Below are 25,735 nucleotides of genomic sequence, written 5' to 3'. Positions count from 1 at the left end.
GTCAAATAACTGTCCAAATGATTTGCTGCATCCGGGTTGCCGTGTGTTATTAGTTTTGAGAGGTTGTTATCTGGGAATAACGAACCTGCAATTGTCCTGACTGCCCAATCAGAATCAAGCGTTCCAACGAGCCATGTCATAATAAGTTATGTAAAACATTACTTTGATTCAAACAAACAGAAATGTTTTTAAATCAAACGAAGCATTTTTTCTGGTTTTCAATTAACTTTTCAGACCGCGATAGCTGACTAAATTAACCAAATAAAAAGATTTTGCTTCGAATGATTCACTGATTTTGTTTATATTCGCTAGTGACCGAAATTTTCAACAGCTTAAAGGAATCGGAGTTATTTGTTTGGGAGTCGTTCTGATCACAATGTGCGTTCATACTGGCGAACTTGCTGTGTACAGTATAACATTGATTATTAAATTATACAAAATTGCCGCAACTGCAGTAAAACATCACAGTCTGTTGATGGAACAAACGCAGTGTTTTGTGTGAAGACTCTACATTATTTTGGCGAGAGACTGACACCGTGTCTACACAGGATGTGGCGCGATGGTACAAGAGACAATAGAACGAATTAGAATCCATTATAATTTTAAACTTTGTCCACACTGGACGTGACGCGTTGAGGTGTAGACACAGTGTGAGGCGGCACGAAATTTGACTGAGGTGGGCGCCTCCCATTCTTCTATGCAGGAAAAACCCAGTAGTGACATCACAGTACTGTACGCTCATCTGCATCAGCCAATGAAAGAGACTCTTGAACACCGTCACTCATATCACAGCACTCCAGTTGAGAGTCCAAGAGTAATAAAAAGGTTACAGTCTAATTAGAGAAATCTCTCAGCTCATTAAAACATCTCTGCCTTCCAAGCCCAGCTGTGTCCTCCCTGTCTATCCCTGCTCATCTCTCATCTATGGAGGTGGATCTCATCGTCACGGGAACCATCGCTGGAATATTCTAATCTACAGCACAGCCTCTGCTCTGTGTCATCTTTATTCCTAAATGAATGGGGCCAAACAGTGAGAAATCAATAGTGACGCAGATTGCACTGAAGAGGAAATGTTTGACTCTGTGGAGAGTTGGGAACATTCTGGAAAACCTGGTGATTCGGTTCCATTCTAGCATCGCTGCAGTGAAATTCAGCATTGGTATTAGTTTCAAGTCTCTATTACAATGCCAACTTTATCATGAAATATTTAGAAATCGCATCTTATTGGCTGTCAAATCGAGTATGTATATTTCTGTACCCGTCTGTAGGAACGCTGAAGAAGTAGCCATTGCTTTCGTTCGTCACAGGTCTGCATGTTTGAGTATCTCATGCAAGGTGCACTGCAGCAGCTGACAGTGAGCATAACGCTAACCATCTGCAGCTGACACACCGCCAGAGAAAAACTCACACAACTTCCTATTAACCCCATGATCCAGATTAAGAGTGAAGTCACATGAACAAAATCAAGAGTGACGTGTAGTGTTGTGAGGCCCTTGTGAGGAATAAGAGAGAGAGAGAGAGAGAGAGAGATTGGGCGAGACATGAAAGTGACTGGTGGTCAGCCGTGATGTGATGTTAAACTCAAGTCAGTGTCTTATTGGTTTGTGAATGAGCAGCGGGGGGCGGGGCACACATTTCCCCTCATGTTTGCTCTGGTGAGTGTGTGGTTAGCTGTGGGACATTACACACGACCAAATGTCCAACATCTGATATCTGTGTTGCCAGCAGAGAACAAAAGAGATATTGTAGATCTATTTTTGTTAAATAAAAACATACATACAGCTGCGGAAAATATAAGAGACCACACCAACTTTCATTTCAAATCATCATTTCTAGATGTATCGTGGTCATTCCAGTCCAGTGTGTGTTGAATTTCAACAAAATCAAACCTCAGGAGTGAGTAAGTCATCCAACAGTAATGTGAAAGACTGACAACATGACAAGACACTTGAAAACTGTCATAAAAAAACATGTAATCACATAAAAAATAATTAACTTTTCCAAAATACATGAAAAAATGTGACTGTTGTGTTGATTTAAAGCGAATACGAAGTTTCTTTGCAGAAATTGAGGTCTGAAAAAATACAGAGCATCTTTTCTGTCATTTTCATCTTTTACTCCATTTTACATTTTCAGCAAAAAATTGAAAATAGAAACTAATTTTACATAAGTATATAATATACTATCAGTATGATATATTATTATTACTAAAACAAATTTTTTTTTGAACACGTACCTATAAATAGTCAAGTCTAAAATCTTAAAAACAGGCTCTGAAACGGTCTCTTAATTTAAAAATATGAGTCATAAGTCTGGAAAACGACTTTAGTAACAGCAGGGGTGTTTTGTTAATTGTGTAAAGGTTACAGTTTCATTGGCCCCGAGATGAAAAATTAAACATTTTGCTACTTTCTTACAACACAAGTGCTAAACACAGTAAACAAACTAAAGAACAAAAGTGTGTATTTAACAACTTCAATAAGGAAAACAAAATAACAATCCAATAAACATTTACATTTATGCATTTCCCAGAAGCTTTTGTCCAAAAGGACTTACAGTGAAATCAAGTTATATATATTTCAGTATGTATGTGTTACCTGGAAATCTAATTAAATCCAACACAACAAATATTTATTTGTTTACTATCAATATCAGTTAGGTCAGAAGGTTTAACAGATAAACACACCAGTAATAACCACAACAATCTCGCATTAAAGCTTTCATTAAAAATCTCATTAAAAACATTAAATAAAAAAAATGTAATTTCCTAAACACAATATCTGAGCTGTTAAGTGTTTTTTAAAAATCAAACTACAGATTAAACCTGAACAAAGACAAAACCATTACTGTTCATCAAACTGACCAAACCAGCCCAACAGCTGAATAGACAAAACCTGTGTGTGAGAGAGAGCTGACATACGTGTTGTGTGGTTTTCTGCATGTGTGTGACGTCTGAAAGTCACAGTGTGTTGTCAAGCGCAGACATCACTTTAGAGTAAAGACAGAGTGACAGAAACACAGAGAGCTATTCAGAGTCTCACACACCATCACATGACACTTCTATATTATCTCAGAACACAAGAACGTTTCTTCTTTCCCTCCTCCTCTCTCTCTCTCTCTCTCTCTCTCTCTCTCTCGCAAGTAAAACCACCACCAGCGTACAAGAGTGAAGCTTTGACACTATTTAAAAAACAGCAACCTACACAAGATTCATTTAAAATCACTGATCTGCTTTGAGAAAATAATTAACTAATCGATCTTGGTCTACTAGAGAAAACTAACCGGCTACATTCAAGTGATTTGTGTTAAAATAATTAAACTATTTAATCATTTATTTAAAAAGCACAGCAGTATTTATCAGACACGACAAACAAAAATCTCAATTGAGTACCTCAGAGACGACGTATTTTTGTATGCAAACCCTGGAAACGAGTTTTTGGTAAATCTTCTGAAATAAGGTCTGGAGTTAACACAACTTTTTATTCTAAAACACACCAGTTATAACACGCTCGTGAATTTTGAAAACTTTTCTGTGTCTTAAAAACGGCGATTGTAAACAAGTTGCTAAAACCGACAACTTCCTTTGGTGGTGACGTTAGACGTCATCGCGCAGATAAAGCTCACAAATAATGCAACATGGGCACAAATCTCTTAAAACATAAATGCGGATTCATTTACTGAGTAATTACTTACTCAGTTTGAAAGAGTTGTCGGAGGCTTGATGTCGGAGGCTTGATGTTGGTGACGTTGATGTCAAGCGACCTTGGTGTTAGTCTTTAACGTGTTAGCTTACTTCTGCCGATTGTATTTCGGCTTCAAAAATAAAAAATGTTGTGTACATTTTTTAAAATACATCTTGATAGACAAAACGTGTAAACATCATAAACCATTGTTAATCACAGAGCTTATTTTTTTCGATCTTCCAAAAGTCTCTGGGAAAAATGCATCGGTCGAGGAAACCAGCACTGCGCTAACTTCCGGGCTAGCCTACAAAAATACTGATCTCTGAGGTACTGGATTACAGAATTATATGGATATATATATATATATATATATATATATATAGATGAAGAGTTTGATTCAAAAATGAGATAACTCCGTTTTTAAAATTGATCAAAAATCACGTTTTTTATTATGTTAACATGTTTTAATTGTGTTTTATTGTGTTAGTAAGCTGTATTTTTTTGTTATTATGTATTGTTATAATTTTTTTAAAACACCAAACCTATTTTGTGACACCTTTAGCCTGAATGAAGTAGTTTGGTCAAATAAATTGTGCTAGTTTAAATGTCATGGTCTTGAGAATTTCTCACTGCAGTAAAACTGTGTGTGCTGCACTCACTGCATATCTCATCTGAACAGGAAGTGCAGCACAATGCAGCACACACACACACACCTGCGTGTGTAACAGGACAAACACAGGCAGATTCTCATGGACGATGTGGTGTGTGTATAAATGCTGAGAGCAGCATTACGACACAATGAAACAGTGAAGGTTATAAATGAGGCCGCTGACCATATTCATTATGTTTTAATTCAGAGCGCATGGACGATTGAAAAACAATGTGTCCTCACAAGGTCATAGCGAATCACGAGTCTCGGTAGAACCTCGGGCCGCTCGAGTCCCCTCAGTAGTGAAGAGAAAATCTGATGACTGTAGTCTCCCAGAGGGCCAAAGACAACAACTCAATGAGCTTCTGTGTTCTACAACAGGACCTGAATGAAAACACCACATCCTCAACATTTTCCGTATTCAATGTTGGATTCTACAGGACCAGATTATGCAGATCACCAGTCTTTCAGAATTTTTTGCAGAATTCACTTTAACTTCACATACACTTGTGACAAAAGGAGGAGAGTCTGAAAACTGAGTGTTTGAAAACTGAGAGTTAAGAGCAGTGTGACTGCAGTTGGTACAGACTAGCCTACACAAAAATGCATATCCTATGCCGTAGCATAACGCGCATCTCTTCAAAAATGTATTAGCACGTCAATGTGACATGGAACGCAACCGCTGTGATTGGTTAAAAAAAAAAGTTACAAATACTCAGTGATAGTGTCGGGTTTACACATACCCATTTCTGAATTAATTGTCTAAATAAATTACGTGTTTTTCTGTATTTAACAACTCTAGCTGCATAAGTGACTGTTTACTTGCCACAGACAGCGTATACAACAAACCGCTTCTTCTTCAGCTCTTGTCTTGGCTAAACAAGCAACACGCACGCCTGTGGACACTGACACCACGATGCACAAGTATAAACGAAAACGGGCACGTTACCTACGGCGTAGAGCAATAAAAATATGGCGCATAAGTAAAAAAAGACTAAGCTGCAGTGATGTTACGTGTGTTAGCCGATGAAGACCAGAAACAGACAGACTGTGAATGTTCTCTTAACCAACCATTAAGCACCATGACTAACACCTGCATTACACCAATGACTGCAATTCTGTTTACCTTTGACAACACAAGACAAACATTACAACACATCGTGACAAAAATAGTTTTGTGGCACGGTTGGGTTGTGGCTTGACATTGCCAAAATAAATGAAAGATCTCCAAAAGCCTCAGCAAACCAGGTCAAATATAAATATGATTTTATTGAAATGCTAAAAGAACAACAAGACCGTAAATCCTGTTAAACGGTGACATATCACCTTTCTGCCTGCGATGATCAAACAAACTGACACTGACACAACATTTCACTTCATGACAGACCAGAGATGCAGCACGATGAACTCACAGGTTCAGTGTATTGATATTGTGGCGTGCTTCTCTTAACACAATCTTCTGACAATGACCTCTTCTAATCCGTTAGATAAACACTAGAGAAAGCGTTGCATGAAGGCGAGAATCACCTCAAGTCTTTTATTCCCATGCGAGATGTGAGCTGCTCCACTTTAACTGCACATTTGTCAATGTCACTGGTGCTGCGTTTCAGGACACAACTCCGCATTAAAACACGCGGCAAATTCTATGACCATCTGTTTTTTTAAAACGTCACGTGACCCAGATGGTTCGAGAAACAATAACCAACAGCACTTAAATATACGATGATCTGATTGAAGTAATACTGTTATTTTACTCCAGCTCATACTGTAACTTATACACAATAACAGTCATGAACTCCTCAAGATTACTGTTTTTATAAGTAAGGGATATTCTACGGCTTGTCGCGCATTAAAGGATTCTAATGCACGACGTGGAGGCGAAGAACCACCCGACACGAAGAGCAAATCCTTCAAGGCGCGGCGAGCCGTTGTTTATCCCGCTTATACCATGCTAATTTGCCAAGTTCAAAGCAAGTTAAAGCTGTAATTGATGTTTACAGTACAATTTTTGATCAGACGGGTGAAAATTATGTTTTTTTCCCTCAGTCATGGCTCTTTAGATCTAACACTCCGCACACTTTTGAAGCGAGAAAAGCGATTGCATTTATTTGAATGAATTTTAGCATTTATTTGAGATAGATGCGTCAATCACCTATACTGTGCGTGTCTCTGCCTGAGCAGTGAGAGTCCGAAAGGTAACTCCAAAAAACTTGAAGAATAAAGCGATTCGAGCTTTGATCAAACTGACTGGAACTACCTGTGCATTAAACGGTTTTAATCCACACCTTCCAGCCAATCAGAATCCAGTATTCAGACAGACCATGGTATAATACGGATAAAAGAGCGATGTTTAATAAATCATGACATACATCATCAAATTATCACTATATAAAATACGATTTAGTATTTATGTATTATGTAACCGATGTGCAGTCACAAATGCTTATTTGCGGTATTAAAAGCTGCAATGCGTAACTTGTCATCATCTCTGCTTGAAACATAAATTTGCAGCTTACTTTTGCGTAGTTTTTTTTAAATCAAACAAAGTTTGCAGATTGCAGCATTATTGACTTGCGTGTGGGCTAATATAGTGGACAGCCAAGTTTTAATTGTTGTTTACTGCATGATTCTTATCTGTGTGATTAGCTTTGAACACGGTCAAGGTTCCGTCCAAAAACAGGCAGACATATAAATGATGGACGTGGTAAGGTAACATAAGAGGGAGAGATATAAAGACGTGTGATCCTCTCTGGCCTTTCACTCAATAGGTCAGCTGTATTTGAAGTGTGCAGTATGCAGTGTGGTCAAGCTGACGCATGCACTCTTAATTTAAGAGTGCTGCACAAACACAACTCATTTGCCAGCAATACAAAAAGTATCCTGTAAAAAAAATCTGTCGTCGCATTATTTCACCCACTCCATTACTCCACAGTCCAGTGATCTGCCACGCTTTATATACACAATTATTATTGACTTTAGACTGGTCAACAGTCCAGATCAATGTGAACACAACACATAATACAAAAGAATATCCTGACACATTCACATCTGATTGGATGAGTCATGTTTAGAGTAAGTGACTGCACATGAGCTGAATTAATATCAGGGCATTTGTAATACAGCCATTCATTTAACAATGAGAATTTCACAGATCTGAGATCTTTAATTCACTCTTAATTACAAACGGACCTCTTGAAACACAAAGTACACTTTCTGATTCATTCTGGCAACACCTTAACGTTAGACGACTGAAGTCTATTTTTGGAGGAAGTTTATTTTTGTGATCACTGTTAGTATTAATTATTTTAATATATTGCAAACAGTGTTGAAAAGTGTTTCATAATCATAGTAATGATTTAATGAACTAAAGTACACTGCAGTTTTCAATTCAAACAGAGATGGCGACAGAGAGGCAAACGTTAAGAATTGCCGCTCAAACATCTGGGGCCGGATTCACAAAACATTTTTAAGATGATTCTTAGTAAGTAGCATATTTTTTCTTAAATTCTAATTTAAAAAAAAGTTAGGAACGTTATGTATTCCTGAAAAAAACGTGAGATAGGTCTTACATTTTCTAAACAAAAGCTGTTGTAAATATCATCTTAAAATTACGACAGCATCACGGCTGTCTTCAATCTCAAAAGGAAAGATGTTTTATACATGTTTGGTTGTTTTACATGTGACATGTGATATTATAATGATAAGGTCTAGTTCCCTTTCTTTAGTTTTCATGATTAAAATCTGAGTGCTTTCCACATTTTTATGGGTGACTCACTTTTATACAAAGTGACTCGAAACGGAGAGGATCATTATGACATTAAGACACAAAATGAATTATTTAAAGTATAATCTTTTAACTCTTGCTCGTAATTTCAGTTTACGAAAATTAAAACTTTGAAAATGTTCCTGTTCATTGAAATCAAATACTGATTAAATGAAAATTTTTGAGAAGAGTTTAAAGCTGTAAAAATATAATGATAAAATAAAAATACTAAAAATATATATAAATCTTATTTAGGAACAATAGAAAATGCTAAAACTTTAACAAAAATTAACACAAAAACAAAACATCAAAAAATAAAAGCTAGTTTTAAATATTAATAAAACTAAAATCAAAACTTTAATAACTCTGTTGCTAACATTTTATTGCAAATGCCGTTTGACACAACACATGCTAATAGAATGCGAGGTGCTTGTTACACACAAAGTTTATTGTATAGATAAACATATACAGTTACCACACAAGCAAGCTAGTGTAATCTCTGACAAAGCATATCATTTTATTCTTACCACAAAAATGAATAAAAATATATATTTGAAATATTTGAAAATATTTGAGAACGTTTGAAGAAATGTTTGAGAATCAAACTTGCGAATATTCTTATGAACTTCCTATAATTTATTTCAAGAAAAATTGTATATTCTGCCTAAAGATTGTTTCGTGAATCAGGCCCCTGTTTCTTAAATGCACATCGTGCCAGATTTGAGGCAGTTCATAAACAAATGTCACCCAAGTTTTCCAGAGCAGGAAAAATTTCAGGACATAAATCAAAAGTTTGAAAGAATTGCTTTATGAAACAATCGTCACGCTAGGTGTGGCTTACCTTTAGAGAGTCGAAGCATGCGATCACCCTTCCGTTCTCCACCTGGCAGCTTTTGGGCGGGTGTGCAAATTTGCATTCCTCGTCGCTCCTCGAGCACGTCCCCCTCTGAAACTGCCGGCACACCTCTAGCGTCAGCCATTTTGTGTCTCTCATGGAAGCAATGTTTAACGCCATATCAAAGCTGCGTTGAACCGGAACCTTGGGATGCTTCGGTAAAAGAAATCACTTTGATTTGTCTCTAATAATCTACGAACGTGCACTGTTTTTATTTGTGGCTTACTGCCGTTTGTTGATGGGGCTCTTTAAACAGAGACGTGACATTCAGAGCCCCGCTGGCAGGAGCATGGGAGATGGGCGCTATCAGTAAAGCTGTCAATCTCTGACAAGTCACTCATCAGTCATTAAGTCTCAGGTGCACGACATGGATGTAACAATAAGAACATGCTCCAGGACATCCGTCTCCAAACGTCCGTCTCCTCAGATGATGCTGGATAACTCTATTTGAAGGCAATGTCTCTCTTCGGAGTAATATGTAATATCGCTCTGTGAATGATAGAGGCGTGCCGTTTCCTTGTGCTTTGGCAAGACAGAGGAAATGAGATGTGTTCCCCGTGATGTTCCGCTCTTGGGAGTCGTGTGGACACTACTTAGGGCCAGAAGCGATTGAGCGTTAAGGGATGTGAGCAGCTTCAAGTAGGAACATCGTCAGAGAAGGCACTTCTGTCCGGGATCTAGAAAAGAGCACAGGTCAAAAGTTTAATGAGGAATAGAACGAATTCTGATATAAACATGAATAGAGGACAACATTGAATGATAAAAGTGATAAAAAAGTAGAACGCTTTAATACAAGACTGTGTATCGTCAGTCATACTTAGACAATCAAAGAGACTGAACTTTTCCAGAAAAAAAGCTGTCCATATATGTATTGTTGTTATGTTCAGACATAAAAGATGTTCTGCTGAAAAACTAGAAAAACCCAAACTGAAATCCTCGATTTAAAAATTCATGATGGAGAATATATATGCCGTGAACATTATTTTTTATTTGTTTATTTTATTGCAGATTTCCGGATGTCAGATGTGATTAGTTTTAGTATCTTTCATTGTTATTGGATATGTGTTCACATCAGTTTTCAGTGTAATATCAGAATATATTTTATTCATCACATCATGTTCATTTGAAGTTCCTGAAGTCACCTACCAGTCTCCCATAAAAAACATTTTATTTACTAAAGCATTTCTATTATTTAACCAGAAAGCATTCTTTCTCCACATGATCTGTCAGATCACACAAAGAAGAACAGAACATGAGGGAGAAAAGCAGACACACAGTGGCACAGATGGAGTACACACCCCACACATTAATTTAAAGACCTGTTGAGTAATGCCATCCATTAACCAACAAAAAACCAGCAGTGTGGCAATATTCCTTCCTGCCACCAAACACCCAGTAACAGACTGAAACAGATGCGTTTTCCAGACGTGATGACCTCAGTCAACGTGTGCCGCAAGACCTCCACCCAACATCACTCTTCAACTGAAACCACAGATACACAGAGAGGCATACAAACAAACACACACACACAGACAAAGAAAGAAACACAGACAGTGAGAAACACAGACACACAGATACAGAACCTCACAGACACACACACACACACACACACACACTCACACACACACACACACACGGACAGAACCACAACGACCGACTGACACGGACAGACACAGACAGAGAGATCCACATCGACCGACATACACACACACACACACACAGACAGTCAGACAGACAGAACCACACAGACTGACAGACACAAAGACACACAGTCAGACAGACAAAACCATACAGACGGACAGACAGACAGAAAGAAACACACAGACTGACAGACACAGACAGAGAGATCCACATCGACCGACAGACACACACACACACACACACAGACAGTCAGACAGACAGAACCACACAGACTGACAGACACAAAGACACACAGTCAGACAGACAAAACCATACAGGCAGACAGACAGAAACACACAGACTGACAGATACAGACAGAGAGATCCACATCGACCGACAGACACACACACACACACACACACACAGACAGTCAGACAGACAGACAGAACCACACAGACTGACAGACAAAACCATGCAGACAGACAGACAGACAGACAGACAGACAGAAACACACAGATTGACAGACACAGACACAAAGACACACAGTCAGAAAGACAAAACCATACAGACAGACAGACAGACAGACAGACAAAACCACACAGGCAGACAGACGGCTGAAATGATGAAGATGATGTGCAGTACTTCTAGACTCAACAGTGAAACGGCACAAGTCACATGTTATGACTTATGAACCCTGCTGCTGAATAAAGCTCTTTTCTCTCAACATCTGGAAATATTTTCTTGTGCAAACTAAAGGAGGGAAGAGTAAGCGGACGGACGGGTGGACAGGTGGGGGTGGTGCAGTAAGATGAAACGGGGCTGTGAAACCTGCAGCTGGCCCCTCCAGATTCTCATGGCTGTGTAATGACAGACTCGTCTCATGTCATCTGGACACAGGCACTATGATTGATTCACTTCATTATGAGACGAGTGGTCATCCGCATCCATCTTTTGTCTTTCACCAATAAAACAACGCGAGCATAAGAGAAATCTAATGAACTTGAGTGTGTCTTTCATTTTCCACTCCTGTTGCTGAGGATCTTTTTCCTCCATCTATTTCCCATAATGCCTAGCAACCACAAGAGTGCAGACACAAAAAGATCTAATTGAGTCGTGAGAAATGAGAGAAATCGACCCTTTAAGAAGAAAGCCACAGGTGTAGCTCAACAGACACACAGGCGTATGTATATAACACAGGAAGAATGATTGTACATGTTAATCTGTGTTTGGGAGTCTTCCTTCAGTGGAACAAAAAAAATGATATTTTGAGAAATGTCTCAGTGGTTTTGTGTCCATACAATGAAAGTTAATGGGGTTCAGTGTTCTTTTAAAGAAGAAACTCGTGTAAAGGTTTGTCATGACATGAAATAATTTAATTTTTTAAGTGAATTACACCAACAGATAAGCCAAGATAACCACAATCATTGTCAATTGATGGAGGTCTAAACTGTCACATAGCAGTTTCTTCTTTACTGTGTGAATTTAATGTGAGAATCATTATTTCAGCTCTAGAAGAACACATTCGTAAAGCTTTCACTTGGTCAGAACTTTAAAGGAGAGAGTGGTTTCACTCGCGCTCCGACTGAAAGCGAGCAGCAACACTTTAAAAGGAAAAAGCCCAGTGTTTTCAATCACCCCTCGTCTGTCACATGTGCCCGCTGGTCTATTATAGTTTCACTATTATAAAATTAAACGGCCTGCCGTACTCGTCGCTCACCGAGTCTCTACGGAAAGATTTAATTTCATAGCTGTCCCCCGGAGAGTCACCCATAAAAAAATGGGATAGAAATCATGTCAGACGTGACCTCATGCAATTAATCCTCTTGTATTTTTAGAAGTCAGAAAGACGATGGTCTCATTTATGTGGTGAATGACAGTTAAAGGATCCTTCAGTAAGACAATCCGTCAAACAGAAGTGCTTTAAAGCTTGTAAACTGACATAATAGAACACCAAAGTCTTGAGTTTAACAGGCCGCTTTCTATCAGCTCTTTGTTCAACTGAAACCATGTGAACAGAAGTCTGTGCGAACGGTATTCATAAAAAAATGAACGAATCATGAAAACCAAACTGTGTTTTATTGGTTGGAGCTGCTGTATTAGTTCAAGGCAAATGAATGCAAATGTATTCATGTCAGCTGACGGGTTAACTCAGTTCAACGCAGAAGAAAAACATGACATCAGGGCTCGGGGATTAATCGAAAAGTAACTGAAACTGACATTCAGGACATCTAATCGACAGAATTTTCACGTTATTATTTCGATTACTTTCCCTTTAACATTCATGTCGATGGGTGCTGCTACCTCACTTTTTCCTTATCAGAGCAAGAGACTTAAAATACTGCATTATTTTGGGGCGTACACACATGTAAGACAGTATTTGAAACTGTAAGTGTTCTACTTTTACGTGGGTACACTCACAATAACAACAAAACGTTGTGATTTTGTAAAATGAATGAAATGAATAGGCCGCATTATCAGCCGTCTCTGTCTCCATTCCCATATTTCTGAAACGAGACACGAAACTGTTCAAAAACACTGCAAATACATATCAGACAAACATGAAAGATATGTCTGAAGAATGATCAAATTCAGATTTAAATCAAATATTCTATATTTATGCAATATGCATGGCTGACAGGTAGAGTGGTGAAATATTCTTCGTCAAGTTTTGCTCCCGTCTAGTGATCAAAGGTCTTTAAGTCGAAAAATGTGCATATTGGGGGAAATATAGATATACTGAAACACTTTTACTTCATATTTCTTTAGACAGACCCGTTCATCTATAAAAACTCTAGTTCAACTCCATCTGTTTATTTCAATCGCCAGCTCTTATTTCTGCAGCACGTGTCTCCAGGGTCCTAAAGTACACCCGATTTCTCACTGCATGTGCAGACAGATGATTTGCTGATTGTGTTGCATTTGTTCTTCTGTCTTCAGCTGCAGCAAAGGCAATGTTTCCAAAAAATAACATAATGATGTGTGTTGTTAGAAATGTTCAATATATAATCATAAATAGTCTGTATTTCCCTTGATTATTTGAAAATGATATGAGATAAGAAATGTTTAAAATATATATATTTACAGTACAAACTACGTCAGTGAACTACAGTAAAAAACAAAGGAAAACAAATAAATAAACAAAAATGAATCATCTTTTAATAATCATAATCGATAGAAAATGATTAATTAATCTAGAATTTGATTTTAGGCCAAATCGTTCAGCCCTACAAGATGACATGATCATTATCTCCCCTTCAACTTGTGTTTTATTTCATAGCTGTCACAAGACTCTTTTTAGTATTTAACAACACCAAAAACTGAAATTCGTAAATGTTGTCTCTCTGTTCTGAACGTACAATTGTAAGTTCCTTTGCGTACTCTTGTGATGTCAAACTGACATTTACCACATAATCGTATCCAACAGCTCAACATATAAATTATAATTATTAGCTTATCAAGGCGAATCGTTTTAAAGAAATACTTATTTTTAACATACTTGCAAAAACAGTAATGAAATAAAAAATGTGGATCTTCACTTAATTTAGAGGCGGAAATGTGTTTGAGTTTGTGATTGGCACCTTTGAACGGTGTTGAAATTCTAGACTTCAGGTCATGCCTAAATGTATGTAGCAGTGAGTGATTATAGAGTTTTGACAGACAGTTGTAATGATGCAGGTATGAGGCAGACAGATGGTGTTCAGGTAGTAAGGTGTCTGTGTTATCCTTGTTATGACCTGCTGAGATTAGCGGTGTCTATGAGCTCCGCCTCTCTCACAATGAATAGTGCTTCCAGGCATTTTTTATAGGACAACAAATTCCCAGTGGTTAAAATCACACCCTTTCAACGTTTTGTTTCCCTCAGGAATATGCTGTTAAATAGACAAATAAGCGTTAAATGTTGAATTGAAGAAAAAGCACTGGGTGCTGTAAAGTAGCTTAGCTGCTAATACAAAGAGTGCAGAAGGACTGATCCATGTACAGATTGAATGAGTTAGATCCTCTTGAGCAGATCATCGAGCCCTTCATTAAAACTGCAAGCCCCTAACACCACGCTAAACCTTACCACTTCTGCAAAACACAACACGCAAATTAAAGTACAGTCAACAGGAATTTATTGCACAAACTGACCAAAAGCAGTGAAAAAGTATTACAAACAACTCGTTCGCAGACCTTTTTACAACGAAGCCATAAGATAACTTTATATGAAGATAAGATTGTCTGTGAATGCACACAGTTCATTCAAAAAATACTCCGGAACATTAGCTAGATGCAGTCGAACATGGGAGCCAATACCGTTTCACGTTCAAAGCCAATGAAATGACGCGATCGATGACGAGACATGGGAGAGACAATGGTATCGAAGCTGACGTAACTCATGTAAACGCAATTATCCTGTCCGTTATACTTAAATCAAACCCTTATCATTGCAAATTATATACAATTTCACGTTGAAAAATGACTCCGAAGTGGTAGCCTGCGTGTTAAAAAGTGACACAGAGGGGCGCGGATCGAGTCTGGAGTGAGAATGTGGTAATACCAAAGAGAACATAAGATGCGCCACAGTCATTACAATGAATGGAGAGGAATGCAACGATCGATATGGCCGTCCTAGCGAAGAATGTCCCGCTTTACAGTAAAAAGATTAAAGATCCAATCGTCAATTGATTCTCAGGGGCGGGGCGCTGACTTCGAAAAAACAGGATTTTTAGCTCAATTTACTCTTTTAGAGAACCAAAGTAGAATCATTGATTTGGAAAATGCTATTTAATTGTGATTCTTGCCATCAAGTTGGGTTATGGCTGCCTTCCACCATTAAAGGAGATCGGACTGTTGACTTGCTATGATGTAAATAACTGACCAGAGGCGTGGCAAACATGGCCGCCGCGTGACACGACTTCCATGAGCTGACTTTGGAAACATATAGAATGGTTAGGAGAAGTGGTCACGTACATTGCGAATAAAGCACAGCTGTCGACAAATCAGAATCAAGGACTGGAACTAACCATTTTATAATTTGCTTTTGAGGTCGAGAGCTGTTTAAATGAAAATTATTGCTTTCTTTTTTGAACTGGCGGCTTCATTTTGCATTTGACAAGAAGAAATCATCAGGAAATTGACAGGAAACATCAGTAAGCAGACAGCTGTCGGTGCTTAAGGATTTAAAGTACACATTAAAGTTGTTTCACACAAGTGTACACAATTCATTATTTACTGTATGCAAACCTCACTGTCTTCACACTTCACTAAATGCCTAAAAAAATGAAATGCATCCTCAACATGTCCACAACAATTACAGAATTAAAGTCAAAACGACAATCCTGCCCTCTTTCTCAAAGATTAATTCTTTCAATCAAAGGCAATGCATCAAACATAGCTTATATTACTGTTAGATACCAAAACTAACTCAAGATCAATGTCATATAGAGTATATGAAGAAGAAGACAAATCTGATGCTATAGCAGCACATGCGGCACTCAGCAGACTTTATTTGACGTGGTCAGCAGAAGTGTGTCATGCGATAATAGTCTTAAAACTGAATCTCAGTGACCTAAGTTATTATCTTCATAACACCGAAGCCGCTTTTATCGCGCAGATCATCGTCTCTGGTTTATTTATAGCCCGGTGGACGACAGGCGTGCCGGGCTGGTACTGCGCTCATATCCTCAGGCTGTGTGAAACTGATGTAGAATTTCATTAACAGCATCATTTAGGCACTGATCTGATCTACTTAGAGACACAAAGACATACAGTATGTGCTGTTTTTGTAGAAGCTTTTTCACGACTGATACAGGTTTCACTCAAGAAGCGCTCACATGTGACGATACCCTAATTTAGTTTTAAATATATAAAAGTGGCGGTTTCCCGGACAGGGATTAGTTTAAACCAGGACTATGCCTAAATTTAAATAGACTATTTTTTTAAACAAACATGCCTTACAAAAAAACATTACTTTAAAACAGCGCAAAGGCACGGATGAATTTTACGATATGTCAGTGCAAATAGTTTTTAGTTACATTTATTTTAGTCTAGGACTAGTCTAATTCCTGTCAAGGAAACCACCCCGAAAGGCTATAATGCAGATCTAATGTTTAGAAATTCTCTCGGCCTACGGAAAACATTCATTTGACATAACAGAAGTGTTTGACAGCACGTTAGAAAAATGTTGGCACAAAGTCACGTTTCTCTTTTCAAGTGCGCAATATGCCGGCCTCTCTAAACTGGTCTGATAATAAAGGGTAATTTGTTCTTGAAAAACGTCTGGCAGCTGTTAAGCGTTAAAAGGTGAAGGCTAATTACCTTTCCACGTTTGTCTCGACGTGTTTCTGATCGATTTAGAAGGCTGCTGCTCCTCTCATGGCAAATATAGAGTCAGTGGCTGTTTTCATAGCTTTTTTTCTAACGGGAAGGGCAGAGTCAGTCAGCCTCTAAAAAAAACACCTTCTTCCTCTTAACACATTTGCCAACTGTTCCACACAAACGCTGCCTTTTCCTGCCACGGCACAGCTCCTGAACTCTGAAATCTGCACTGCACGTGTCTAAGACCTCAACAAACATGTATAGGACAGCTATCGCACTTCGTTACGTTGAAATAAAATCCTCTTGCCAAGACTGGACCATTTCTATTCACAGCACACAAAAACTTCAACAGCGATGAGAAACGTCTGCCAAAGAAAACAAAACTTTATCTCACAAAAAATGCTGCGAAAAAACTCTGTTTGGTTTGTGGCCGACCGACAAGATGGAAAGCATCGTTATAATACAAACTACATTAACAAACTTGGAAAAGAAGAAACTGGAAAGGCATGTGATACAGAATGCACATGGGACAAAGACAGGAATAAGACAACTTACTGACAACTTCCTCTCAGACCCCCCCACACACACCCCTGCATGCATGCAGCATATTGCAGCAAAACCGACAGTTAAACAAAAATTAAAGAGAGCCTCTCCGCTCCTCCCACCTTCAAATAACGCAGCCTCCTTCACGTTTCAATCTCTTCTCAAGTTAATCGTGGCAGTAGCGGGCGTGAGGACGGTTTCAGTCTCTCCTGGTGAATCTGTCATTCCCCGCGTGCGCTCGTGAGCTGAAGGCCCATGTCGAGACGGGAAAGCACCAGCACGTCTCGCTGCCGAACTATCCGACTGAAACATTTCCAGCCATTCCCACTCCCCCCTCCATCCCGTAACCAGCCCCTTCCTGCCAGACTGCCTCCGGCTATGGGCCGCCCATCCGTCCTCTAGCCAATAGCGTTCCGCATTCCCTCTCTGAGGCTCTGTTGTTGGCCGAGCTTCCTGAACTGACAGGCTGACCTCAGAGCTTCAGACGACAGCCTCCTCACGCTCACAAATGCTCGTCTTAAAAAGGTATTTCCCCGATTTTACACCATAGCAACAGAGAATCTGAGAAAGCATACACAGCATTTGAGATTAATCGATGCAAAACCAGCCACTGAAAATGATTTATTAGGACTGTCATTCGATAAAAAAACGTAATATACTGAATTAATTACGCCATACACTAATATAAGCTGATCTTCATAATTAATACATTATCATTATTGATGTATAGAATTTATGAACATATATAATAACCATATATTGAAGATATAGATATTACATTATGGCAGATTAGTGAAGCACTGACATCTGACTAATCGATTTAAAAAACAACTCCAGATGAAATACAGTTTCTTGCTGTTTTTTATTGTTGACACTAAATTATCATATTAAACGAATAACTCTGTAAACAACTACTCTAGAAATATCACATTATAATAGCATTTAAATTACAATAAATTTGCAGTGTTTGTATATTAATCACATTGCATTCTGAATTCTCACGCACGTCTAAATCAAACCACAGCATCCCTGCCTCCCTCCAAGGTCTCTGCATCCCATGGCAACCCATCGCTATGACAATGAGCATGGTTACCGCAGGGCGATGAGGACACGTCTCCTCCCCTATCTTCGTGACAGGAAGTCTCTGGGCGTCACATGAGGGATGATGCAGCGGGGCAGAAGTGATGAGTCAGAGCCGCTTCTATCCAAATCAATAGAACAGCTGTAGCCTCCAGCTTTTAGGGGCTCTCGTTCCTGCAGCCACACTGCAATTATGTGACAGTCCGAGTGCTTTCTACAAAAGCCAACACGTTAAAACAACGCAGGGCTTAGACATCAATGGAGCGAGACGCGCACTCGCTAATGCGGCTGCAGACTAACCCCGATAACCAGACTGTCAACTCTTTCTGATTAATCTCAACACTTTCACTCCCTTGGGGAAACGTCTGATTTAACCCACATACACGTCACCCAACGCTTTGCATGCTAGCGTAATTAAAAAACACATTAAGCGTTACTCCAAGTGCAGTTGACGCATGTCTCACAGGAATTTGTACCTATTTTATGAATACATTTGCACAAAGTGGATCATATAAATGGAGTCGAGTTGAAACAGAATGTACCAAAATTTCCAATCGTAACGAATTCATGCAAATTATACACCTTATGAAACACTTACTGAGATTGTGTGTGTCAAGAATCAAAACGTGCATTTGTTGTAAATGCTTTCGCTATGAAAACCGTTAACAGATTAAGGTTTGGCATCACTTACGGTCACTGGTTAATCGTTTCACCTATGACATCATTTCTGATATAAAACAACCGGCCAACTGCGTGGAGAACATGACATCTAGTCATTTACAGATGAGACGTCAATTCTAATGCAGGTTTTTGCTACAAATATCGATCGTAAGCTCTTGTGGATCACTGGTTAATGATTATTACTTTATCAAATGTGTCATTTGTTCTCGTTGTAAAGAAATGCAAACCAACGGGTTTCCGGTTTCGAACCAATATCGATTCTTAGCAGCATGCGGATCTATCGAGATGATGCAATTCAGCCTGAAAACTGCTTTGTCAAAAAGTAACTCAATTAATGAAGACATCCGTGTGCATCTGTAGTCAAACTATTATTTGTAATATTTACAATCAACACCAGTATTACAGTGTTTCACTTCTGGATAAAACGGATTCAAGTGTCTGCCAAGCAAATGAATGTAAACAAATGGAAATGACAACTGCACAACGTCCCTCATCAGACATTCTGACTGACACTTAAATCACAAGATGAAGTTGCAAGACCTGCAAATAAAAACGAGATGATAGAATTAAGATTCCTATTCAGGTCATACCTGCATTATGCTTACTGGGATTTAGAAAAGCATCTTAGCATATATCCTTTTCCATCTTATATCTCAGCAGTTTCTGGGGTAGCTCATCCTATATCTGACTCAGACACCACAAGCCAAACAGCTCAAAAGAAACGTGAAACATGACTGCATATTATTGGGCAGATATGCTACGTGTGAATGTATTATGTCTGTGCAGTAGTATGTTTTGGGTATACTGGGGTATATGTAGGCCTACATACACGATTATCCCCATCAATGTGCCGTCACAACAAGACACTTTTGATACGGGTCACATCCCGTCTCACATAGAGACCCAACACGCGGGTATATGGAAGCGTTTCAGCTGTATGGCGTCCTGTGCTGCTCGCGTTATGTGATGACAACAGTGCCTTGTTATTGCTCTCACGCGCTCAGCGCGAGCACAGGGTGTGGCGCGGGATTTGGGTTTCGTGACCGGACGGGAATCCAGCGGCACCGACTTGAATGCACATGTATCCGTATTAAGAAGACATCCGTTTACTCGGCGACGCATGAACTGGCGTGATTTATGCCTTAAAACACCCCTCGTGGTGACGCGAGGTAAAGGCGCTTTTTAAAAACAAAACTACCTCGATATCTGTCGCGTTACAGTTGATAATAAAAGTTCCCTCTCACGTATTTCAATTTGGACGCCACCTCAACACACGACTTTACAGACATGAATACGTCATTACTTCACTCATAAACTGACGTGATTTATTCCGTTAAATTCTCTTCAAATAGCGACGACGCGCGGAAAAGGACGTCACTATTAACTTAAGCATTTAGAGGCTGAGGCGCGAGCTTGCTAAAAAAAGACTCTTACTCGTCGGTTTGCTTAATTTGAATACATTACGTGACGACGTAAACTTGCTGAAGTCGTTATCCGAGAGGAAATCGTCGAGACCGAAGCACGCGGGGATCGACGCGTGATTTGTTTACTGACGCAATAAATTCAGTTAAATTCTCCTCACGAAGCCATGACGCGCGAAACGGTATCGACTTAAACCTTACAAACAAGCCTATTTTAGCTATTTAAACGAATGCAGCGTCATATTTCACGCTGACGGTGATTTATGCGTCTGTCTGGCTCGCTGACATCGCGCGCAGACCTGCACCTGGACTTCTCGCGCTCGTGCCTTTCTCGATGGTTTACTACAGCCGTGTCGGCATCACTGGGCGACGGAGCCATAGATAACGCGCTCTCTGCGTGCAATGACACAGGCATTTAAAGCTCGCGTCGACGCAACGCTCTGTCCGATAACGCGAGTTTTCTAGTTAACGAGGTTTAATCGCTGGTATACCTGCCGCTTACCTGGTTTCCGTGAGCCGCCGCTGCCGTTTCTTCCCCACAAATCACGCAGCCAGCGCGAATTCTCGACGAAAAGCCGACTCGTTAGGTCATTGGAGTTCAGGCTCGTGTCTCCACCGAAGTGCACATTCTCGTCGGTCCACGCGAAACGCGTTTCGTCGGGTGACTGGTTTAGATTTTACACCCAACTCAAGTTTAGTTTACCAAGAAGCTGCTCGTGCAACAAGCTGCTCTCTGACAGCTCGTGGGAGGAGGGACCAAGTCATGTGACAGGGCCGGGGGGGAGCTTGTTTTTTTACTGGAATAAACGTTTAATTCATTCTTCGTGTCTTTTAAAACACGTTTGTGTGTTTGGCACTTTAAAACGCTGTCGTTAGTACATGTAGCTTGTGATCTAGTCGAGTGTGTCGCCGAGACGGTGTTTCTTCGCCCTCCTATTTACAGTGTGAGGTGGTACGGTCCGAATGAATGTCAGGAGCCCTGGGAAGGGCAAGGGTCTGCTAGTTGCCGTGGAAACAACAGTGAATCTCCTGAGGGTAAAATGGATGTGGGCTACAGTTCTGTTAAATCAACATGCTAAAGGCCTGCTGCTTATCGGAGTTACTCGTGCCTCGATCAGCAACACGTTACATGTAGAGACAGAGAACTATTACCAACCGCAAGAATAGTCGATTATAAAATAGTTGACTAAATGCAGGTTTAATATGACAAGGCCTATGATAACATAATCATTCAATAGTGAACTATAGTAAATGCTCAACTTTATTATTTCATATTTACTTCACATAGACCTTTTCATCGGACGCGCGCGCCCCTGACCCCAAGCTAACTTCCGGTTTGTGTTTGGCTTTGAAAAAATGGTGCCAACGGAGTTGACCCAGCTCTCTCGCAATGGCTCTGTGCGAAACAAAGTTTCTCTCTTTATTTGTTTCACAATACGTTCTTGTTACACTTTAAGATAAAATCATTTGAAAACATTTTCCATTGCGTCATCTTTTTTAAAACACGTCGTCATGATTTGAAGAAGTAATGACTCAATGCATAGAAGAGCAAGAATTGTATCCCTATCCAGGTTTAGATGACGGAGAATCGTCTTCATTCCCAGACGACTGTAATGAACAATATGTCACGAACTAAGACATTTGAATTAAGAACTGTGATCTATTAGTCCACGGACGAACACTTAATCGAGATTTTCTGCAGAAAAATAATCGACGTGCTGGTGTTCCTGCTCCTGAGGGAACTCATTAGTTTGGCAGGACATCAATTAACATCGACTTCAATGTGATTAAATGACAATTCTGAAGAAATAAATGATTGGAAATATGTACTGATAGGGATTTTAAGGAAGGTTGTTCGTTATATTGAAGATTATATCAATTTTCGAATGTGAAAACACATTAAATAACCTTGAAGGAAAGTGATGAATGTCCTTTAATGATCGCTCAATGACTGTATACATTGTAAATGTCTCTTCTCTGAAGATAGTTGGTATGAAGATGTTTCACAGGGATGGGGTGTGTGTCAAAACATTCCTAAAATGATTCAGAGCTCACTGGTGTTATTGTTATTTGCAGAGGCTGTGCGGAGTGCCCTCAGTGGCCTCTTCAATTATTAAAAATCACAAATCTGTGATCACACACACTGTTCAAAGCTGTAGTCTTCTAGTTTTTACGGGGAAAAATAAAGAAATATTAGTTATTTGGCAAAAATCAGTGTAAAAGTATATTTTTCTCTTGCTCTGATTCAAAGAGATTGTTCATGATTTGAGTAGTCAGGTCAGATATTTCTTTGGCACACGTAAAGATACATAAAGTGCATACAATTATAAAGTAACCTGTAATTTATATTTCAAACAGAGATGGTGATAGAGATATTAAGGTACAGATTGTAGCTTTGAATTTAAAATAAGTATTTTATTCTTTCTACATTAAAAGTTACACTAGATGCATTCCACAGCAAACTTGTACAAAATAAGATTATTTTAGGGTTTAGTTAATCATTTCTTTAATAATTTGTTACACTGTAAAAAATACTGTAATTTAAACGAAGTTTCTTTAAGCTTTTTTTTACAGATTTTCCACATAAATAAAAAACATGGTCTAAAACAGTCATTTTGCAGTGAAAAAAACGTTGTTTTACATCTTATTATATACAAAAAAAATTTTTTTTACAGTTTATTCTTTAAATACGTTGTAAAACAGTAATTACACGGTGAAAAAAGCGTTTTGATTTATATCTTATTACATAGAAATTTCAGTTTTTTTACAGTTTATTTTTGAAATACAGTCTAAAACTACATAAAAATAAAACAAATGTATAAGAAAAATGGGGAAATATATTTAATTTATCTACTTATATCCTATAATCTATGGTATATTTCTGTTTTCCAGTTCACAGATTTCTTTCCCAGTGATTTGGATCACTGAAATTCATAATGTTATATCCAAATTTGTTGGATGGAAAAGAGAAAGAATGATGCTCTTGCCAGGGGAGGATCTATGTTTATTCATACCTCCAGTAGTTCATAACATGAATTAGCAGATTACTCTAAAATGTTGCTTTAAATATGTCATTACTTTTTTTAAATGTAAACAACAACAGCGCCACAACGCTGGAAAAGATTTCAATCAGCATTCCTCAAAGCCCTAACTGCTGAGTGAGAATTCCTCCCAAACCCTTCCCAGAATTCACCAGTCCACCACAAACACAAACATCACCGCTCCTCTGGGATAGAAAACACTACACATAAACAACGCAGGTTACACAGCTGTGTCTCTGAGATGAAGAGAGAGATTTCTGTGTGAAACATTCCTGTCGTTTACCCCGGCGGTGAAGACGATGCTGATGGTGTTGAATGTGGCTGTAATGACATAAGTGAGTTCTCTCTCATACTCATGTGAAATAGTGTTGTTTCAGGTCTAATGTGTTGAGTAACCACTGGAGATGAGCGCTAAATCCAGACTTCAACATCAGGCGCTCCACCTTCAAAAACATTCTAACTCTAAATTTAAACACCAGTCATTTTATTACAGCACACACAATAACAAAAACATCTCAGAATAAATATCCACTAGAGACCAAACTCAAACACTCCTATAAAGGATTGTTTTGATGTGAGTTAAAGGTGAGATATGAAAAGGGCCCACCGGTTGAGCTCAACTGTGGAAAGGTCAGCCTTCATGAACCCACACACCACACACACACACACACACAGTCACATGATTCATGACAATTCAACAACAGTCTGGAAGCAGGTGGAAATGTACAAAAAACTTTTAACCGTGACTTCTAGAGTAAGAGAAGTTGTTTTATTTACTGTGCCAAACAGTAATGATAATGTTTAAATAGTAAACTTTGTAATGAAAACTCTATGTTATCTGTACTGGCAAACGATTGCTTAATAAAACGGTAATGTTGACATGGACCTCTCAGAGGAGTAGATGTGGAAACTCTGAAAGACTGATATTCATATAAATAATAACTTCATCATCGTGTCAGTGGTCTTCAGTGGCTCTGTTTCTATTCTTCGTGTTAGACACTGAAATGCACATCTCACTAAAGGTTTAATGAGCATCATGTGCAGACTGACTCTGAGAGATTCTCATGAGACCGGCGGATCGATGACACTGCACAGGAAGTCAATAGAGAAACATTCCAGTCAAACATCAAAGTAAGTCCGTCCTAAAGTGAAAACCTGGAAAAAAAGAAATACTCTGGTATAGACAGTTTCATCTTAACAACATAAACAAATGTTTGTGACGTTTGTGTCACGTTTGTGACCCCTAACTGAACTTCCTGTACACATTCACAAACAATAAATTGCCCATAGATTATTTCTGACAACAATCAAAAGAAACCGAGATGGCCCTTTACTTGGCTTAACTTGTCTCTCCAATATATTTTGAATTTAGACTGCGATACCAAACTCAACCACTAAATGTCAATGTACAATATGGTTTGTTTAAATGCCACCGAACTACAGGACCCATTCAACAAATTGTTTATTAAATAAAATCAACATAACAGAAATTCAACAAATTGTTTATTTACTACAATTATTATACTTTAAAATAACCATTTAAAGTAATATTAACATAAATTAAATACAATTTATATAGTTCTATTATTAGACAATAGCCAAACACAAAGCGGAAGTTAACTGGGGGTCAGGCACCCGCATGTCCGATGAAACATACTGCTACGGATACAGCTACGGCCGGAAGTTATGTTATACTACATTAATCACATAAGCAATAATAAAAAATAAGTAATTAAAAGGAAACTTCACCCAGAAAGGAAAATTCTGTCATCATTCACTCACCTTCGAGTTGTTCAAAATCTGTATAAATGTTTTTGTTCTTATGAACACAGAAGATATTTGGAAAAATGCTTATAACCAGACAGATTTTGACCCCCATTGACTCCCATTGTTTCCAAAAATTTACGTTAATTTAGACAAAAGAAGATATTTTGAAGAATGAAGGACAGGAAACAGTTCTGGTGCACTTTTGACTATCATTGTATTTTTTTCTACTATGGGAGTCAATGGGGGGCAAAACCTGTCTGGTTATAAGCATTCTTCCAAATATCTTTCTCTGTTT

General features: G+C 38.7%; 1 protein-coding gene across 14 annotated transcripts in view; it reads right to left on the bottom strand.

The window, feature by feature from the left end:
- Window positions 1-22,272, bottom strand: part of mbnl2 (muscleblind-like splicing regulator 2) — a 46,282-nt gene extending 24,010 nt beyond the window's left edge. For 5 of the 14 annotated variants that reach the window (XR_008908537.1, XM_056762732.1, XM_056762765.1 and 2 more), the window contains exons 1-2: window positions 21,135-22,271; window positions 8,937-9,667 (exon numbers count right to left, since the gene is read on the bottom strand). Coding sequence is in view for 12 of the 14 variants with exons in the window: in XM_056762732.1 (XP_056618710.1) it covers window positions 8,937-9,110 (174 nt within the window). In the remaining 2 variants the exon portion in view is untranslated. Of the gene's footprint in view, window positions 1-8,936; window positions 9,668-16,907; window positions 17,021-17,572; window positions 17,737-21,134 lie in introns of those variants that run through there. The other 9 variants (XM_056762798.1, XM_056762790.1, XM_056762782.1 and 6 more) reach the window with 6 other exon arrangements.
- Window positions 22,273-25,735: the final 3,463 nt, after the last annotated feature.

Source organism: Triplophysa dalaica, chromosome 2 (assembly GCF_015846415.1).
Source record: "Triplophysa dalaica isolate WHDGS20190420 chromosome 2, ASM1584641v1, whole genome shotgun sequence".
In the NCBI taxonomy this organism is placed as follows: Eukaryota; Metazoa; Chordata; class Actinopteri; order Cypriniformes; family Nemacheilidae; genus Triplophysa; species Triplophysa dalaica.
Note: the sequence above shows the minus strand (reverse complement) of the source record. Positions and strands in the feature narration are given on the sequence as shown.